The sequence below is a fragment of the Lagenorhynchus albirostris genome, chromosome 2 (genome assembly GCF_949774975.1).
Source record: "Lagenorhynchus albirostris chromosome 2, mLagAlb1.1, whole genome shotgun sequence".
Taxonomy (NCBI): domain Eukaryota; kingdom Metazoa; phylum Chordata; class Mammalia; order Artiodactyla; family Delphinidae; genus Lagenorhynchus; species Lagenorhynchus albirostris.
Window position 1 is genome coordinate 125,808,426 of NC_083096.1, and position 15,674 is coordinate 125,824,099.

Here is a 15,674-nt window from a genome sequence, read left to right on the forward strand (position 1 = left end):
TGACCGGTGGGAGATGATATCTCACTGTAGTTTTGATTTGCATTTCTCTAATGATTAATGATGTTGAGCATTCTATCACGTGTTTGTTGGCAATCTGTATATCTTCTTTGGAGAAATGTCTATTTAGGTCTTCTGCCCATTTTTGGATTGGGTTGTTTTTTTTTGGTTATTGAGCTGCATGAGCTGCTTATAAATTTTGGAGATTAATCCTTTGTCAGTTGCTTCATTTGCAAATATTTTCTCCCATTCTGAGGGTTGTCTTTTTGTCTTGTTTATGGTTTCCTTTGCTGTGCAAAAGCTTTGAAGTTTCATTAGGTCCCATTTGTTTATTTTTGTTTTTATTTCCATTTCTCTAGGAGGTGGGTCAAAAAGGATCTTGCTGTGATTTATGTCATAGAATGTTCTGCCTATGTTTTCCTCTAAGAGTTTGATAGTTTCTGGCCTTATATTTAGGTCTTTAATCCATTTTGAGCTTATTTTTGTGTATGGTGTTAGGGAGTGATCTAATCTCATTCTTTTACATGTATCTGTCCAGTTTTCCCAGCACCACTTAATGAAGAGGCTATCCTTTCTCCACTGTATATTCCTGCCTCCTTAATCAAAGATAAGGTGACCATATGTGTGTGGGTTTATCTCTGGGCTTTCTATCCTGTTCCATTGATCTATCGTTCTGGTTTTATGCCAGTACAGTACTGTCTTGATTACTGTAGCTTTGTAGTATAGTCTGAAGTCAGGGAGCCTGATTCCTCCAGCTCTGTTTTTCGTTCTCAAGATTGCTTTGGCTATTCGGGGTCTTTTGTGTTTCCATACAAATTGTGAAATTTTTTGTTCTAGTTCTGTGAAAAATGCCAGTGGTAGTTTGATAAGGGAGTGCATTGAATCTGTAGATTGCTTTATGTAGTAGAGTCATTTTCACAATGTTGATTCTTCCAATCCAAGAACATGGTATATCTTTCCATCTATTTGTATCATCTTTAATTTCCTTCATCAGTGTCTTATAATTTTCTGCATACAGGTCTTTTGTCTCCTTAGGTAGGTTTATTCCTAGATATTTTATTCTTTTTGTTGCAATGGTAAATGGGAGTGTTTTCTTGATTTCACTTTCAGATTTTTCATTTTCAGTGTATACAAATGAAAGAGATTTCTGTGCATTAATTTTGTATCCTGCAACTTTACCAAATTCATTGATTAGCTCTAGTAGTTTTCTGGTGGCATCCTTAGGATTCTCTATGTATATTATCGTGTCATCTGCAAACAGTGACAGCTTTACTTCTTCTCTTCCAATTTGGATTCCTTTTATTTCTTTTTCTTCTCTGACTGCTTTGGCTAAAACTTCCAAAACTATGTTGAATAAAAGTGGTGAGAGTGGGCAACCTTGTCTTGTTCCTGATCTTAGTGGAAATGGTTTCAGCTTTTCACCATTGAGGACGATGTTGGCTGTGGGTTTGTCATATATGGCCTTTATTATGTTGAGGAGAGTTCCCTCTATGCCTACCTTCTGCAGGGTTTTTATCATAAAAGGGTGTTGAATTTTGTCGAAAGCTTTCTCTGCATCTATTGAGATGATCATATGGTTTTTCTCCTTCAATTTGTTAATATGGTGTATCACGTTGATTGATTTGTGTATATTGAAGAATCCTTGCATTCCTGGAATAAACCCCACTTGATCATGGTGTATGATCCTTTTATTGTGCTGTTCGATTCTGTTTGCTAGTATTTTGTTGAAGATTTTTGCATCTATGTTCATCAGTGATATTGTCCTGTAGTTTTCTTTCTTTGTGACATCCTTGTCTGGTTTTGGTATCAGGGTGATGGTGGCCTCGTAGAATGAGTTTGGGAGTGTTCCTCCCTCTGCTCTGTTTTGGAAGAGTTTGAGAAGGGTTGGTGTTAGCTCTTTTCTAAATGTTTGGTAGAATTCGCTTGTGAAGCCATCTGGTCCTGGGGTTTTGTTTGTTGGAAGATTTTTAATCACATTTTCAATTTCAGTGCTTGTGAATGGTCTGTTCATATTTTCTATTTCTTCCTGGTTCAGTCTTGGCAGGTTGTGCATTTCTAAGCATTTGTCCATTTCTTCCAGGTTGTCCATTTCTTCCAGGTTGTCCATTTTATGGCATAGAGTTGCTTGTAGTAGTCTCTCATGAGCTTTTGTATTTCTGCAGTGTCAGTTGTTACTTCTCCTTTTTCATTTCTAATTCTATTTATTTGAGACTTCTCCCTTTTTTCTTGATGTGTGTGGCTAATGGTTTATCAATTTTGTTTATCTTCTCAAACAACCGGGTTTTAGTTTTACTGATTATTGCTATCATTTCCTTCATTTCTTTTTCATTTATTTCTGATCTGATCTTTATGATTTCTTTCCTTCTGCTAACTTTGGGTTTTTGTTGTTCTTCTTTCTATAATTGCTTTAGGTGCAAGGTTAGGTTGTTTATTCGAGATGTTTCCTGTTTCTTAAGGTAGGATTCTATTGGTATAAACTTCCGTCTTAGAACTGCTTTTGCTGCGTCTCATACGTTTTGGGTCATCATGTCTCCATTGTCATTTGTTTCTAGGTATTTTTTATTTTCCTCTTTGATTTCTTCAGTGATCACTTCGTTATTAAGTAGGGTATTGTTTAGCTTCCATGTGTTTGTACTTTTTACGGATCTTTTCCTTAATTGATACTAGTCTCATAGCGTTGTGGTCGGAAAACATACTTGATACAATTTCAATTTTCTTAAATTTACCAAGGCTTGATTTGTGACCCAAGATATGATCTGTCCTGGAGAATGTTCCATTAGCACTTGAGAAAAATGTGTATTCTGTTGTTTTTGGATGGAATGTCCTATAAATATCAATTAAGTCCATCTTGTTTAATGTATCATTTAAAGCTTGTGTTTCCGTATTTATTTTCATTTTGGATGATCTGTCCATGGGTGCAAGTGGGGTGTTTAAGTCCCCTACTATGAATGTGTTACTGTTGATTTCCCCTTTTATGGCTGTTAGTATTTACCTTATATATTGAGGTGCTCCTATGTTGAGTGCATAAATATTTGCAATTGTTATATCTTCTTCTTGGATCGATCCCTTGATCATTAATGTAGTGTCCTTCTTTTCTCTTCTAATAGTCTTTATTTTAAAGTCTATTGTCTGATATGAGAATTACTACTCCAGCTTTCTTTTGGTTTCCATTTGCATGGAATATCTTTTTCCATCTCCTTACTTTCAGTCTGTATGTGTCTCTAGGTCTGAAGTGGGTCTCTTGCAGACAGCAAATATATGGGTCTTGTTTTTGTATCCATTCAGCCAATCTGTGTCTTCTGGTGGGAGCATTTAGTCCATTTACATTTAAGGTAATTATCGATATGTATGTTCCTATTCCCATTTTCTTAATTGTTTTGGGTTCGTTATTGTAGGTCTTTTCCTTCTCTTGTGTTTCTTTCCTAGAGAAGTTCCTTTAGCATTTGTTGTAAAGCTGGTTTGGTGGTGCTGAAGTCTCTCAGCTTTTGCTTGTCTGTAAAGGTTTTAATTTCTCCATCAAATCTGAATGAGATCCTTGCTGGGTAGAGTAATCTTGGTTGCAGGTTTTTCTGCTTCATCACTTTAAATATGTTCTGCCAGTCCCTTCTGGCTTGCAGAGTTTCTGCTGAAAGATCAGCTGTTAACCTTATGGGGATTCCCTTGTGTGTTATTTGTTGTTTTTCACTTGCTGCTTTTAATATGTTTTCTTTGTATTTAATTTTTGACAGTTTGATTAATATGTGTCTTGGTGTATTTCTCCTTGGATTTATCCTGTATGGGACTCTCTGTGCTTCCTGGACTTGATTAACTATTTCCTTTCCCATGTTAGGGAAGTTTTCAACTATAATCTCTTCAAATAATTTTTCAGTCCCTTTCTTTTTCTCTTCTTCTGCAACCCCTATAATTCGAATGTTGGTGCGTTTAATGTTGTCCCAGAGGTCTCTGAGACTGTCCTCAGTTCTTGTCATTCTTTTTTCTTTTTTCTGCTCTGCAGTAGTTATTTCCACTATTTTATCTTCCAGGTCAGTTATCCATTCTTCTGCCTCAGTTATGCTGCTATTGATTCCTTCTAGAGAATTTTTACTTTCATTTATTTGTTGTTCATGATTGTTTGTTTGCTCTTTAGTTCTTCTAGGTCCTTGTTAAATGTTTCTTGCATTTTGTCTATTCTATTTCCAAGATTTTGGATCATCTTTACTATCATTATTCTGAATTCTTTTTCAGGTAGACTGCCTATTTCCTCTTCATTTGTTAGGTTTGGTGGGTTTTTATCTTGCTCCTTCATCTGCTGTGTGTTTTTCTCTCTTCTCATTTTGCTTATCTTACTGTGTTTGGGCTCTCCTTTTTGCCGGCTGCAGGTTCGTAGTTCCTGTTGTTTTTGGTGTCTGTCCCCAGTGGCTAAGGTTGGTTCAGTGGGTTGTGTAGGCTTCCTGGTGGAGGGGACTAGTGCCTGTGTTCTGGTGGATGAGGCTGGATCTTGTCTTTCTGGTGGGCAGGTCCACGTCTGGTGGTGTGTTTTGGGGTGTCTGTGGACTTACTATGATTTTAGGCAACCTCTCTGCTAATGGATGGGGCTGTGTTCCTGCCTTGCTAGTTGTTTGGCATAGGGTGTCCAGTACTGTAGCTTGCTGGTCGTTGAGTGAAGCTGGGTTCTGGTGTTGAGATGGAAATCTCTGGGACATTTTCGCTGTTTGATTTCGAGCTGGGAGGTCTCTTGTGGACCAGTGTCCTGAAATTGGCTCTCCTACCTCCGAGGCACATCACTGACTCCTGACTGCAGCACCAAGAGCCTCAATATCATTTTCTGTTTTAAGAATGGAAAGGTAATTCAGCCCTTCCTGTAGCATGGTTGCTATAATCCGTTTTTCTTCAATCACAGCATTTAATCCGTTTACATTTAATATAATTATTGATACATTTGAGTTTAAATCTATATTATTTTATTTTCATTCTTTCCATTTTGTTACTTTTTTCTTGTTTTATTTTGGTTTAATTTTTTTTTTAATTTTTATTGGAGTATAGTTTATTTACAATGTTGTGTTAGTTTCAGGTGTACAGCAAAGTGCATCTGTTATACATATACATATATCGACTCTTTTTTTAGATTCTTATCCCATATAGGCTATTACAGAGTACTGAGTAGAGTTCCCTGTGCTATGCAGTAGGTCCTTATTATTTAGTTGTCTATTTTATATATAGTAGTGTGTATATGTCAATCCCAGTCTTCCAATTTATCCCTCCCCCCAAAAATTCTATTGATTCTTATTCTTAAGTAGTGGCCTCCTGAAATGGATTCTTCTTAATGAGGTCACTTGTAAGAGCTGTGAGGCATTTTACTAACTAGATGGGGTTGTTAACTGGTATCCGTACAGTGCAGATAAATATTTACCTGTAACTGAAATCTGTGTACTCTTGAGGGTTTTTAGATACGCTTTCTTTTCTAGTTCCTTTGCGAAAGAACTAGGTCCTAGTTCTTTTGTAAAAATACTATTTATTATTTTCCTCTTTATATAACCAATATGTCTACTATAGAAAAAGTAGAATCTATATACAGCATAAAAAATGAAAATAACCATCTACGGTTATCACTGTTGATATTTTGGAGGTTTTTCTTTTATATATATTTTTTTTGTGTGTGTGTGAACATATTTAATTTACTTTCTTTTTTTTTATTTTTAACAAATTTGGAATTGTACTGAGTTCTGCTTTTTTGACTTCTATTTGTACATTTTTCAGGAACACTTGAAAAATAGAGTCATTAAAATAATCAGATAATAGTCTGTCTTATGAATATTGTGATTAATTTAAATATCCAAATATTGTTGGCAGTTTTAGAGTCATCATTCTGAGTGTCAGTTCTATAAGTTACTTAGAAAGGTATACCCAAACAAAATAACTAATAATAACCAACTTCAAAGAAGCACATTAGAAATATTCTGGAAATTTTAAGTGACAGCTCTTTTTATGAGCAGCAGTGTGGGAATATATTATCTTTCAACCAAAATTAATTATCTTTTGTTCAGTATAGGTATTGCAGCTCTTTTTCATTGGACCAGATAAAATGAAAGTAGAATTGTAAAGGAGGTATTGATTGTTGCCTTGTGCTTACATGACCATGGCAGAACAGTAGTGTAGGAATGTTTTTGAGTGACTCAAAAACTCAATGAAAGTAAGAGGGGCCAGTGTTTGGAACAAAAGAATGCTGTAAATTCTAAAGGAAACCACACTATTGAACTGACAAGAACATTGGTAAGTGGATAATTTTTTAAATAAGCCAATTAAATTAGTTTGGAAACCATATTATTTGAAAGAGACATACGGGTGTAAGGCTATCATTCCTTATCTTGAAGAGAGCAGTTTGGTTAGTTTCCGTTTGTGGAATTAAGTAAATAGGTCTGGGGCTTCTAGGCCACAAGATGTCATGTTGTCTGTTTTAGGGTAATGAAAATTTGCCATGTTCAGTTTGTACAGTTTGTTGTGACACGACAAAAAGTGTAACCCAAACCATATGTTTACTAAGATTTTAAATAACCATCCTTAAATCTGTATTAACCATGTTCTGCTTTACTATTTAGCTTAACTCTGTATTTTGACTCCTGATTGTCTTAATGGAATTTACTGTTATATTCTAAAAAGCTAATGAGAATTAACCAAACTATCCAGATTTTATAACAAATAATTCCAGAAAGAAACTACGCTTCCAGGTGAATAGATCATCAAAACAAGCTAATTCTTAAACAGTTCTTAGAAATGAAAACACGAGGAAAGTGCCTTAATCCATATGTAATGGCAAAATCTGAGGTGAACATTTAATTTTTAGTATACTGAAATCCAAGGAAGTCTACTTGTTTAGATTATAAAACAAGGACCTTGATAGTTAATTGAAAATCCCATTCCTATTTCTTGATCTGTTGATATATTTCTAAATGTTAGTATTTTAACTTGTTGGGATGTGTATCCCAAGTTATCGCCAAGGCCAAAGTTTATTTAATAAAGTAGTGCAAATTTAAACTTACCCCTATATTAATATCATGTTCACTCACTTGCATTTTAATATGTTTTCTTGAGTAGAAGAGAAAAAATACAGGCTGGGAAGAATGGAATTATAGTTTCAGTGAAGCTTGTCTTCACTATAAAACTGAATGTACCCTCAAGTTAACGTAATAAATTCAAGCATGTTTTTCTCTTAAAGTGATTAGTAAACATGTTTTCCTTTTCATATGTTTAACATTGTTTCACTCTTTTCTTACAGTATCCTGGACTTCAGCAAAGAAGTGTTGTCTTCATGCATTCTAAAATAACAGTGGTTCAGGTGTTCTAAACCACAAAGATATATTCCTTTGAATCAACCTAAAGCTGCAACTGAGTTAATGCCTTCCATATAACTTTTTAATTTTACTTGTGTGTGTGTGTGTGTGTGTGTGTGTGTGTGTGTGTGTGTTAAACTTTAAAGATAGCCTCAAAGTGACACGATAATATTATGGTTTATCAATTTGGAATTCTTTGTTTAATGTAATGAGGCCATTGGTGGCCATACATAAACTACTGTGGAGAAAATTGGAATGTTTATCAATGAGCTTTCCCGGATTCTTTACAGAGTGACGATCTATTGGTTTATTCTTTTAAAGTGCTCATAATTGGGTAGACAGTTTAGTAAATGGCATTTGTAAGATAAACTATTATCAGAATATTACCCTGCATCTAGCAAAAGCCTTTTTGTACTGCTGTTACTGGATTCTAGCATTTAAGTGACAGTAGGGCCCTCTCATTTAATCAACGAGGAAACTGGGGACCAGAAATACTAGGCTACTGGCCAGTTTGATTAGTTACACAGTTTAAACCAGAGCCTTAGGTCCCTGACTCTTTGGTCAGTGTATGTCCATGATGCTATACTGTGTATCATAGTTGAATATATTTACAATCTTTTAGAAGATGGTAATCAATCTAGACTAGATCTAGACTTTAATGGGTATGATTTTCTGCCTTAAGTAAACAGTTATTATTGTATACTGTGCATGATCATTATATTTATGAAACTGTCCAAAGGAGTCAAAAAAATTTTTTAATCTCATGATTTATTGCTCCTATAGTTTACTTGCTACACATTCTTTTATTCATCCATGTAAACACTATTTTAGACATGTTTTTTTATTTCTTCTCTGTTTCTTCTCCTACCCACTTGTATCTTCCTCAAATTAGACAGTTCTCTGCTGTCAACCCATTTGTGACTCCCTGTTTCTGTAATTAGCTGTTGTCAATGGAAAAAAGAATGAATTGCCCAAAAAAACATGTAAAGAAATCTTTTTTCAGTGTTTGTTAAGGATCATGCCATCCCTTGTGGAAGTCTCTAGTCACGTGGCTATTTAAATTTTAATTAACCAAAATTAAATAAAATTAAAAATCAAGTTCTTCAGTCACTTTAGCCACATTATAAGTGCTCATTGGCCATATGCAGCTAGTGGCTACCATATGAAATAGGGCAGATACAGGATATTTCCATCATTGCAGAAAGTTCTGTTGGGTAGTGCTGCTTAAGGGTATTATCTACCCTGTGAGAAACGTATATATGTGTATATGTATATATATATATATATGTATATATATATATATGTATGTATGTATACATATATATACACATATACACACTTTATTTTTTTATTCATTCACATATATACATATGTGTACATATGCATTCATAAGATTGTCTTATATATTACATCATCTATATTTTAAAAAATTCACTCTTTATCTTTAGTTATCTTTATTGGGGTATAATTTACAAACAGTATGTACATTCATTTTAAGTGTACAGTTTAATGAGTTTTGACAAATATATACAGTTGTGTAACCTCTACCAAAATCAAGATAAAGAACATTTCCAGTACTTGAAACGTTCCCCTTGCTGTCAGTCTACCCCCACTGCTAGCTCCATGGAACCAGTGGTCTGCTTTTTGTCAATATAAATTAGCCTCTTCTAGAATTTAATTCAAATAGAATTATACATTTACAATTTTTCCGTGTTAGGCTTCTTTTGCTTAGTATAATGTTTTTTGAGGGTCATCTATATTGTTTACAAAAGTAGTTCCTTTTTATTGTTGAACAGTAATAGTCCATTGTATGTATGTATTTCAGTTTGTTTATCCATTTACCTGTTGAGTTGTGTTTTAGCTTTTGGCTATTATGAATAAAACTGCTTATGAGTTTTCAAGTACAGTCTTTGTGTAGACATATGTTATCATTTCTGTTGAGTTAAATACCTGAGCGTGGAATCGCTGGACATAAAATAATAAGTGCATATTTAACTTTATAAGAATTCACCAAACTGTTTGTCCCTAGTAATATGAGAGATTCAGTTGCCACAAATCATTACCAACACTTTGTATTGTCATTATTTTTAACATTAGCCATTCTTGTGGTTGTGTTACAGTATCTCCTTATGGTTTTATTTATATTTCCTTGATGATTAATGATGTTGAGTATCTTTTCAACTGCTCATTCGTTTTTTGTATATCTTTTGCCAAGTGTTCAGATTTTTTGTCTATTTTTAATTGGGCTGTTTGTCTTCCTGAGTTATAAGACTTTTTCTATTCTGGGGATGCAAGTCCTCAGATATATTGTATATCTATATTGGTATCTATCTAATATATTCTCCCAGTCTGTGGCTTGCCTAATTTTCTGAACAATTTCTTTAGAAAAACATAAGAGTTTTTAATTTTGATGAAGTCCAATTTATCAATTTTTTTCTTTTATGATTGTACTTTTTCTATACTGAGAAATTTTATCCATCCCAAGGCTGTGAAGATTTTCTCCTCTGCTTTCTTATAGAATTTTTATAGTTTTATCTTTTACATTTAAGTCTGTGCTCTACTTGGCATTAATTTTAGAGTATGTCACAAGGCAAAAGTTGAGGTTCATTTTTTATCTATACGAACATTTGTTTAAAAGACTATTCCTTTCTTACTAAATTATTTTGGCAACTTTGTTGAATATTAACTGACATTATTTTATTGCCTGGAATATTTTCTGAGCTCACTTTTTTTTTCCTGTTGGTCTATATGTCTGTCCTTATATAAGCTTTATGGTAAAAATCAAAATCAAGTACTGTTAAGTCCTATCGCTTTCTTCTGTTTCAAAATTGTTTAATGTATTTTAGTTCTTTTGCATTTCAGTGTACATTTTAGAATTAGCTTGTTAGTTTCTACAGAAATGCCTTCTGGAATTTTGATTAGGATTGTACTGAATCTATGTCACTTTGAGAAGTGACATCTTAAAAATATTGAGTCTTCAAGCTGTAACTTGGTATATTTCTCTACTTATCTAGACCTTCTTTAAGTTTTCACAGCAAAAACCACAGGTCTTTCATATATTTTGTATTTTCATACCATAGGTTTTGCATATATTTGTTAAATTTAACACTGAGTATTTCATGGTTTTATATGTTATGTCTTGTAAATCTTTAAGCATTTAAGAATGTTTTCAGTTACTGATTGCTAATATGTAGAAACACAATTGATTTTTGTATATTAAGCTTGAAGTCTGTGACCTTTCTAAACTCATTACATTTAATTTTTTTTGTAGCTTTCTTAGGATTTTCTATATAGATGTTCATGTCTACTAATAGAGACAGTTTTACTTCTTCCTTTTCAATCTGAATGGCTTTTATTTATTTTTCTTGCCTTGTTGCATTAGTCAGAACTGCTAGTAAAATATTGACACAGTAAGAATGGGCATCCTCACTTTGTACCCAATTTTAGAGAGTAAGCCCTGAGTTTTTCACCATTAAGTATATTGTTAGCTGTAGATTTTTCAAAGATACGCTTTATCCGGTTGAATGAGTTCCCTTTCATACCTAGTTTTTTGAGAGTTTTTATCTTGAATGATTGTTGAATTTTGTCAGATGCTTTTTTTTTTTTTAATTCCTTGACGGTCATATTGTGTTACTCTTTTTCTGTTAATATGGTCAACTGCATTGATTCATTTTCAAATGTTAAAGTAGCCTTGCATTCCTTATATAAATCACTTGGTCATGGTGTTTAGATTTGGTTTTTGGTTTTTGGCTTTTTCCCCTCCCCCTTTCAATGTCTTTGATTTTGGTATCAGAGTAGTGCTGGCTTTATAAAGTGAGCTGGGAATTTTTCTTTCCTCTATTTTCTGAAACAGTCTGTAGAATCAGTATCATTTCTACTCTAAATGTCTGTAGAATTCACCAGTGAAGCCATCTGGGCCTGGAGTTTTCTTTGTGGGAATGTTTTAAATAGCAAGTTTAATTTCTTTGGTAGATACTATGTGCTTTATTGTGATTTATAAGAAATATATATATTTGGTCATTCAGATGACCAAAATATATTTCTCAGAGATATTTGGTCCATAGTTCCTGGCCCACAGCTCCCAAAACCCTTGGAATTTCCTGAATAATAAGAGCAATGGGAGCATCCTTTGTTATAATATTTGGTTTCTTGTCCTCAGTTCCCGAAAAACAAAAACAAAACCCCCAAAAAACTGCTTCAGAGCCATAAAAGTTAAATCGTGTCTTGTTAACAAGCCTTTAGTACCACAAGTGAGTTTATGTTAATGAAAGTGACTTGCAAAAAACACCTAAGGGTGGAGGCTGGTTGCCAGGAGAACTAACCACAGATAGAATCAGAATCAGAAACCCTGATTCTGGGGAGGAGAGAGGGGATAGAGGTTGAATCAATCACCAGTGGCAAATGAGTTAATCAATCATGCCTATGTAATGAAGCCTCTGTAAAAACCAAAAAAGGAGAGGGTTCTGAGAGCTTCCACATTAGGGAAACAGTGTGCTCCCATGTGCCATTGTGCCAGACCACGAGCTCTACAAGGATGGAAGCTCCCTTTTTCAGACCTTGCCCTATGTATCTCTTCATCTGGTTGTTGGTTTGTATCCTTTAATATTGTTTGTAATAAATCTGTCACTAGTGAGTAAATGGGTTTTCCTGAGTTCTGTGGGCCATTCTAGCAAATTAACTGAACCCAAGGAGGGAGTCGTGGGAACCTCTGATTTATAGCCAATTGATGAGAAGTACTGGTAATAAGCTGGGCTTGTGACTGGCCTCTGAAGTGGAAGGCAGTTTTGTGGGACTGAGCCCTTTACTTGTTGAATCTGATTCTATATCCCCGAGTAGTGTCAGAGTTGAGACACCAGGAGGGTGTCTGAGAATTGATTGTATGGGGAACAATATGCACACTGGAATTGGGTCTAGGAACCCTTTCAAAAGGCTACTCAGATTTCCTATTGCTGTTGTGCTTTTTTTTTCCCCCTTTGAGGGAATTTCTCCATATCCTCTAAGTTGTTGAATGTATGGATATAAAGTTGTTCATCATATTCCCCTATACTTTTTTTAAAAAATAAATTTATTTATTTATTTTTAGGGTCTTTGTTGCTGCACGCGGGCTTTCTCTAGTTGCAGTGAGCGGGGTGGGGGGGATACTCTTCATTGTGCGCGGGCTTCTCACTGTGGTGGCTTCTCTTGTTGCGGAGCATGGATTCTAGGCACGGGCTTCAGTAGTTGTGGAACACAGGCTCATTAGTTGTGGCTCACGGGCTCAGTGTTGTAGCTCACGGGCTCTAGAGCGCAGGCTCAGTAGTTGTGCACAGGCTTAGTTGCTCCATGGCATGTGGGATCTTCCCGGACCAGGGCTCAAATCCATGTACCCTGTACTGGCAGGTGGATTCTTCACCACTGTGCCACCAGGAAAGCCCCTTCCCTTATCTTCTTAACATCTGTAAGATTGGTAGTGATATTCCCACTTTCAAAGAACTGGGTATTGGTTTTATTGCTTTTTATCTGTTACAGTATTTGTTTTCGATGTCATTGATTTCTACTCTTTTTTTGTTTACTTTGGGTTTACTTTGTTCTTTTCTATCTTCCTAAGATTGTAGTTTAGATCATTGTGATATGGGATTATATATGAGCAAGATTGGCCATGAGTTGATAACTGTTAAATGTGGGCGGTGGGTACGTGGAGCATTATTTCATTATACTATTTGTTAATTTATGTATATATTTGACATATTATATAACTTTAAAAATTACATAAAGCAAATAAATCTAACTCCATAGTAAATTTTTTTCACACTTATATGCCTATTGACATTTATTTTTTACCTGGTAGTTTCTGTTTTGTGAATTGGTAAGCTACTTTTAGGATGGCTCCACTGAATTCCTCAATAATTAGGACAATATACCTTTCAGTGGTTCTTCATATTTGTGGGGAGGGAAGAAAAGTGACATGAATCTTGGTGCTATAAACTCTTGAAGAAATTGAGATATTTCACAAACAATGGGGAAAAGAATGAGCAGTAAGTCAATGTTTATGGAAAAGCAAATTGATACATATTTAATAACAGCAGTATAGTATCAACAATTATCCATCCCGTGATAGTTCCTACAAAGACAAATTTGGTTAACCAAAATATCTGAAGTAATAATGATAAAATTGTAACATTCATTTAGTGTAGTTCATGGGTAACAGATATTTTTGTTGTGTTGTATACAAATTTCTTGTGTTCTCCACCTTCCTCCTTACAAAAAAAGATATTTTCCATTACATTGCCTTTTAAGTATAATCATCTTAATGTACCTATGTACGTGTAGGTGTTAAGAGAAAAATATATGCACAATGCTCTACATATTTTCTTTAGGAGTAGACTTGTGCATCTCACATAGCTTCTTCCATACATTTTTTTTTAATGTTTTGTATTGTTTTGTCTTGCCTTGTTTTTTTTTTTTTTTGTCGTTCTTATACTGGAGCTTTTTGTTGGTGACCCAAACTGGTATGGCACATTTGTAACTTGTTTTTGCTTAAGGGTAACATTGATTTTTAGTCAAATACATAAATGTACCCATTTTTATTGACTCATTTGGTGTCAGTAACTTCACATGCTAGTGCTGGGCTGATGTGTGTTTCTCATTCCCACTCAGTCATCCATATCTACCCACCAAAATAATAATAACAACAGTGAAGATACATTTTATGCTGCTTTTGTACTCAAAGAGTTGGAAAGAGTGGCTTTTGTTTCTTTGCTTTGCTTTAAAAATAAACCTCTGTGCATAAACATGGGTGGATTTTCATTCTGTTTTATTCCCATTTGCTGGGGATTCATTGATAGAAGAGTAGAGAAATGCAGATTGCTTAGGCAGAGAGAAGGGTAGGAAAGGGATCTTATAATTTATTCTAATACAAATATAGGTACCTCATTTTTTTTGAGTGAATGGATTTCAGGAACTTTGCTTTGCTTCTGTAAAACCATTGTATTGGATTGCTTGATCTGATTGTGTCCTGAACTTGAAACTTTGACCACACCTTTCCATTTAATGTCATTTTAAAATGATAGTCAGTAACTGTAAGGCATAACCAATGGTTGCCTTGATTAATATTAGCTAAAGTTCTAGATCATACCCATATATCGTCCTACTGGTATCAAGGAATGAAGGACTATTTAAAATAGTTCTGCTATAGCACTAGAGCAAGTTAATATTTTCTGGAGCTTCAAGTGTTATAGTGATAAACCTGGACTCTTTCTGTTTAACTTGAACAGTCTTATTTGCAGTGTCAAAGGAATTGCTGTATATGCTGCAACAGAAGTAATACAATGTTGTGTGAAGGGATAAGAAATAAAATTGTATGTCAGATAAAATAGAGAGCAGCTACCAGAGTCAGATATACCTTACAAATATTCACTGAGAAGCAAGACAGTTTAGTTTTTCCAGGGTTTAAATCCCGTTTAGCTATATAACCCTGGGTAAATGATACATTCTCTGTGCCCCATTTTTCTCATCTGTAAAGTGAGAATAACACCTACCTTACGGAGTTGCTATGAGATATAAATGAGTTAGTTTAAATGTTGATTTCCATACGTTCTCTGTTATGGTTGCCTAATGGTAGAGTCCATTCTTTATTTGTCTTGTATATCTAACCACTATGTGCTGTGCAGGGAATGTATATAGTAAATATAGTTGAATGAAGATAAGAGTGAGATCTAATATGAAAAATACATATCCAATATTCTGTTTTGGAATAAAATCAACTTCCATTGTAATGTAGTTGGAATTCATTACTATTTGTTTGATTTATTTGAAAGTGTTTTTTTAGTGTTTCAGAAACTTCTTTTCAGTAGATAAGCAGAATAGCTGTTATAAACATGTGTACTTAGTATCTCACCTCTTTCCCTTCTTTTTTTTTTTTTTGGTTTGGTGGTGGTGGAAATAGTGCCTCAGTGTGTTTGGAGAATAAATGTGGATATCCCTGAAGAAGCTAATCAGAATCTTTCATTCAGTGCTACTGAGCGATGGTGGGAACAGACAGATTTGACCAAACTAATCATATCAAACAATAAACTTCAGTCACTTACTGATGACCTCCGACTCCTTCCTGCACTGACTGTTCTTGATGTAAGTTGACTGATTATAAATATGGATCTTCGTCTGAAGAGACTCTAAAGCTAAATTTAGGCTTTGAGTAATAGAAGACCCATGTTCAATCGGTAGAGTGCAAGGAAGAATAACAAATTACTGTGTTCGGCATAGCATAATGGTTGAGTGCAGAGTCAGAACATCAGGCTTCAAATTTTGACTCTGCCACTTGATAGCTGTGTGATCTCGGGAAGGTTACCTCTTTGTGCTTCAGTTTCCACGTTTATAAACCGAGACTGGTAC

General features: G+C 34.6%; 1 protein-coding gene across 2 annotated transcripts in view; it reads left to right on the forward strand.

Annotated features, from left to right (window-relative positions):
* LRRC40 (leucine rich repeat containing 40) overlaps window positions 1-15,674 on the forward strand; it is a 56,010-nt gene that overhangs the window by 4,793 nt on the left and 35,543 nt on the right. The window contains exons 1-2 of one of the 2 annotated variants that reach the window (XM_060139757.1): window positions 7,281-7,363; window positions 15,229-15,410. In XM_060139757.1, the coding sequence (XP_059995740.1) occupies window position 7,363; window positions 15,229-15,410 (183 nt within the window). In that variant the 5' untranslated portion in view covers window positions 7,281-7,362. Of the gene's footprint in view, window positions 1-7,280; window positions 7,364-15,228; window positions 15,411-15,674 lie in introns of those variants that run through there. The other variant, XM_060139756.1, reaches the window with a different exon arrangement.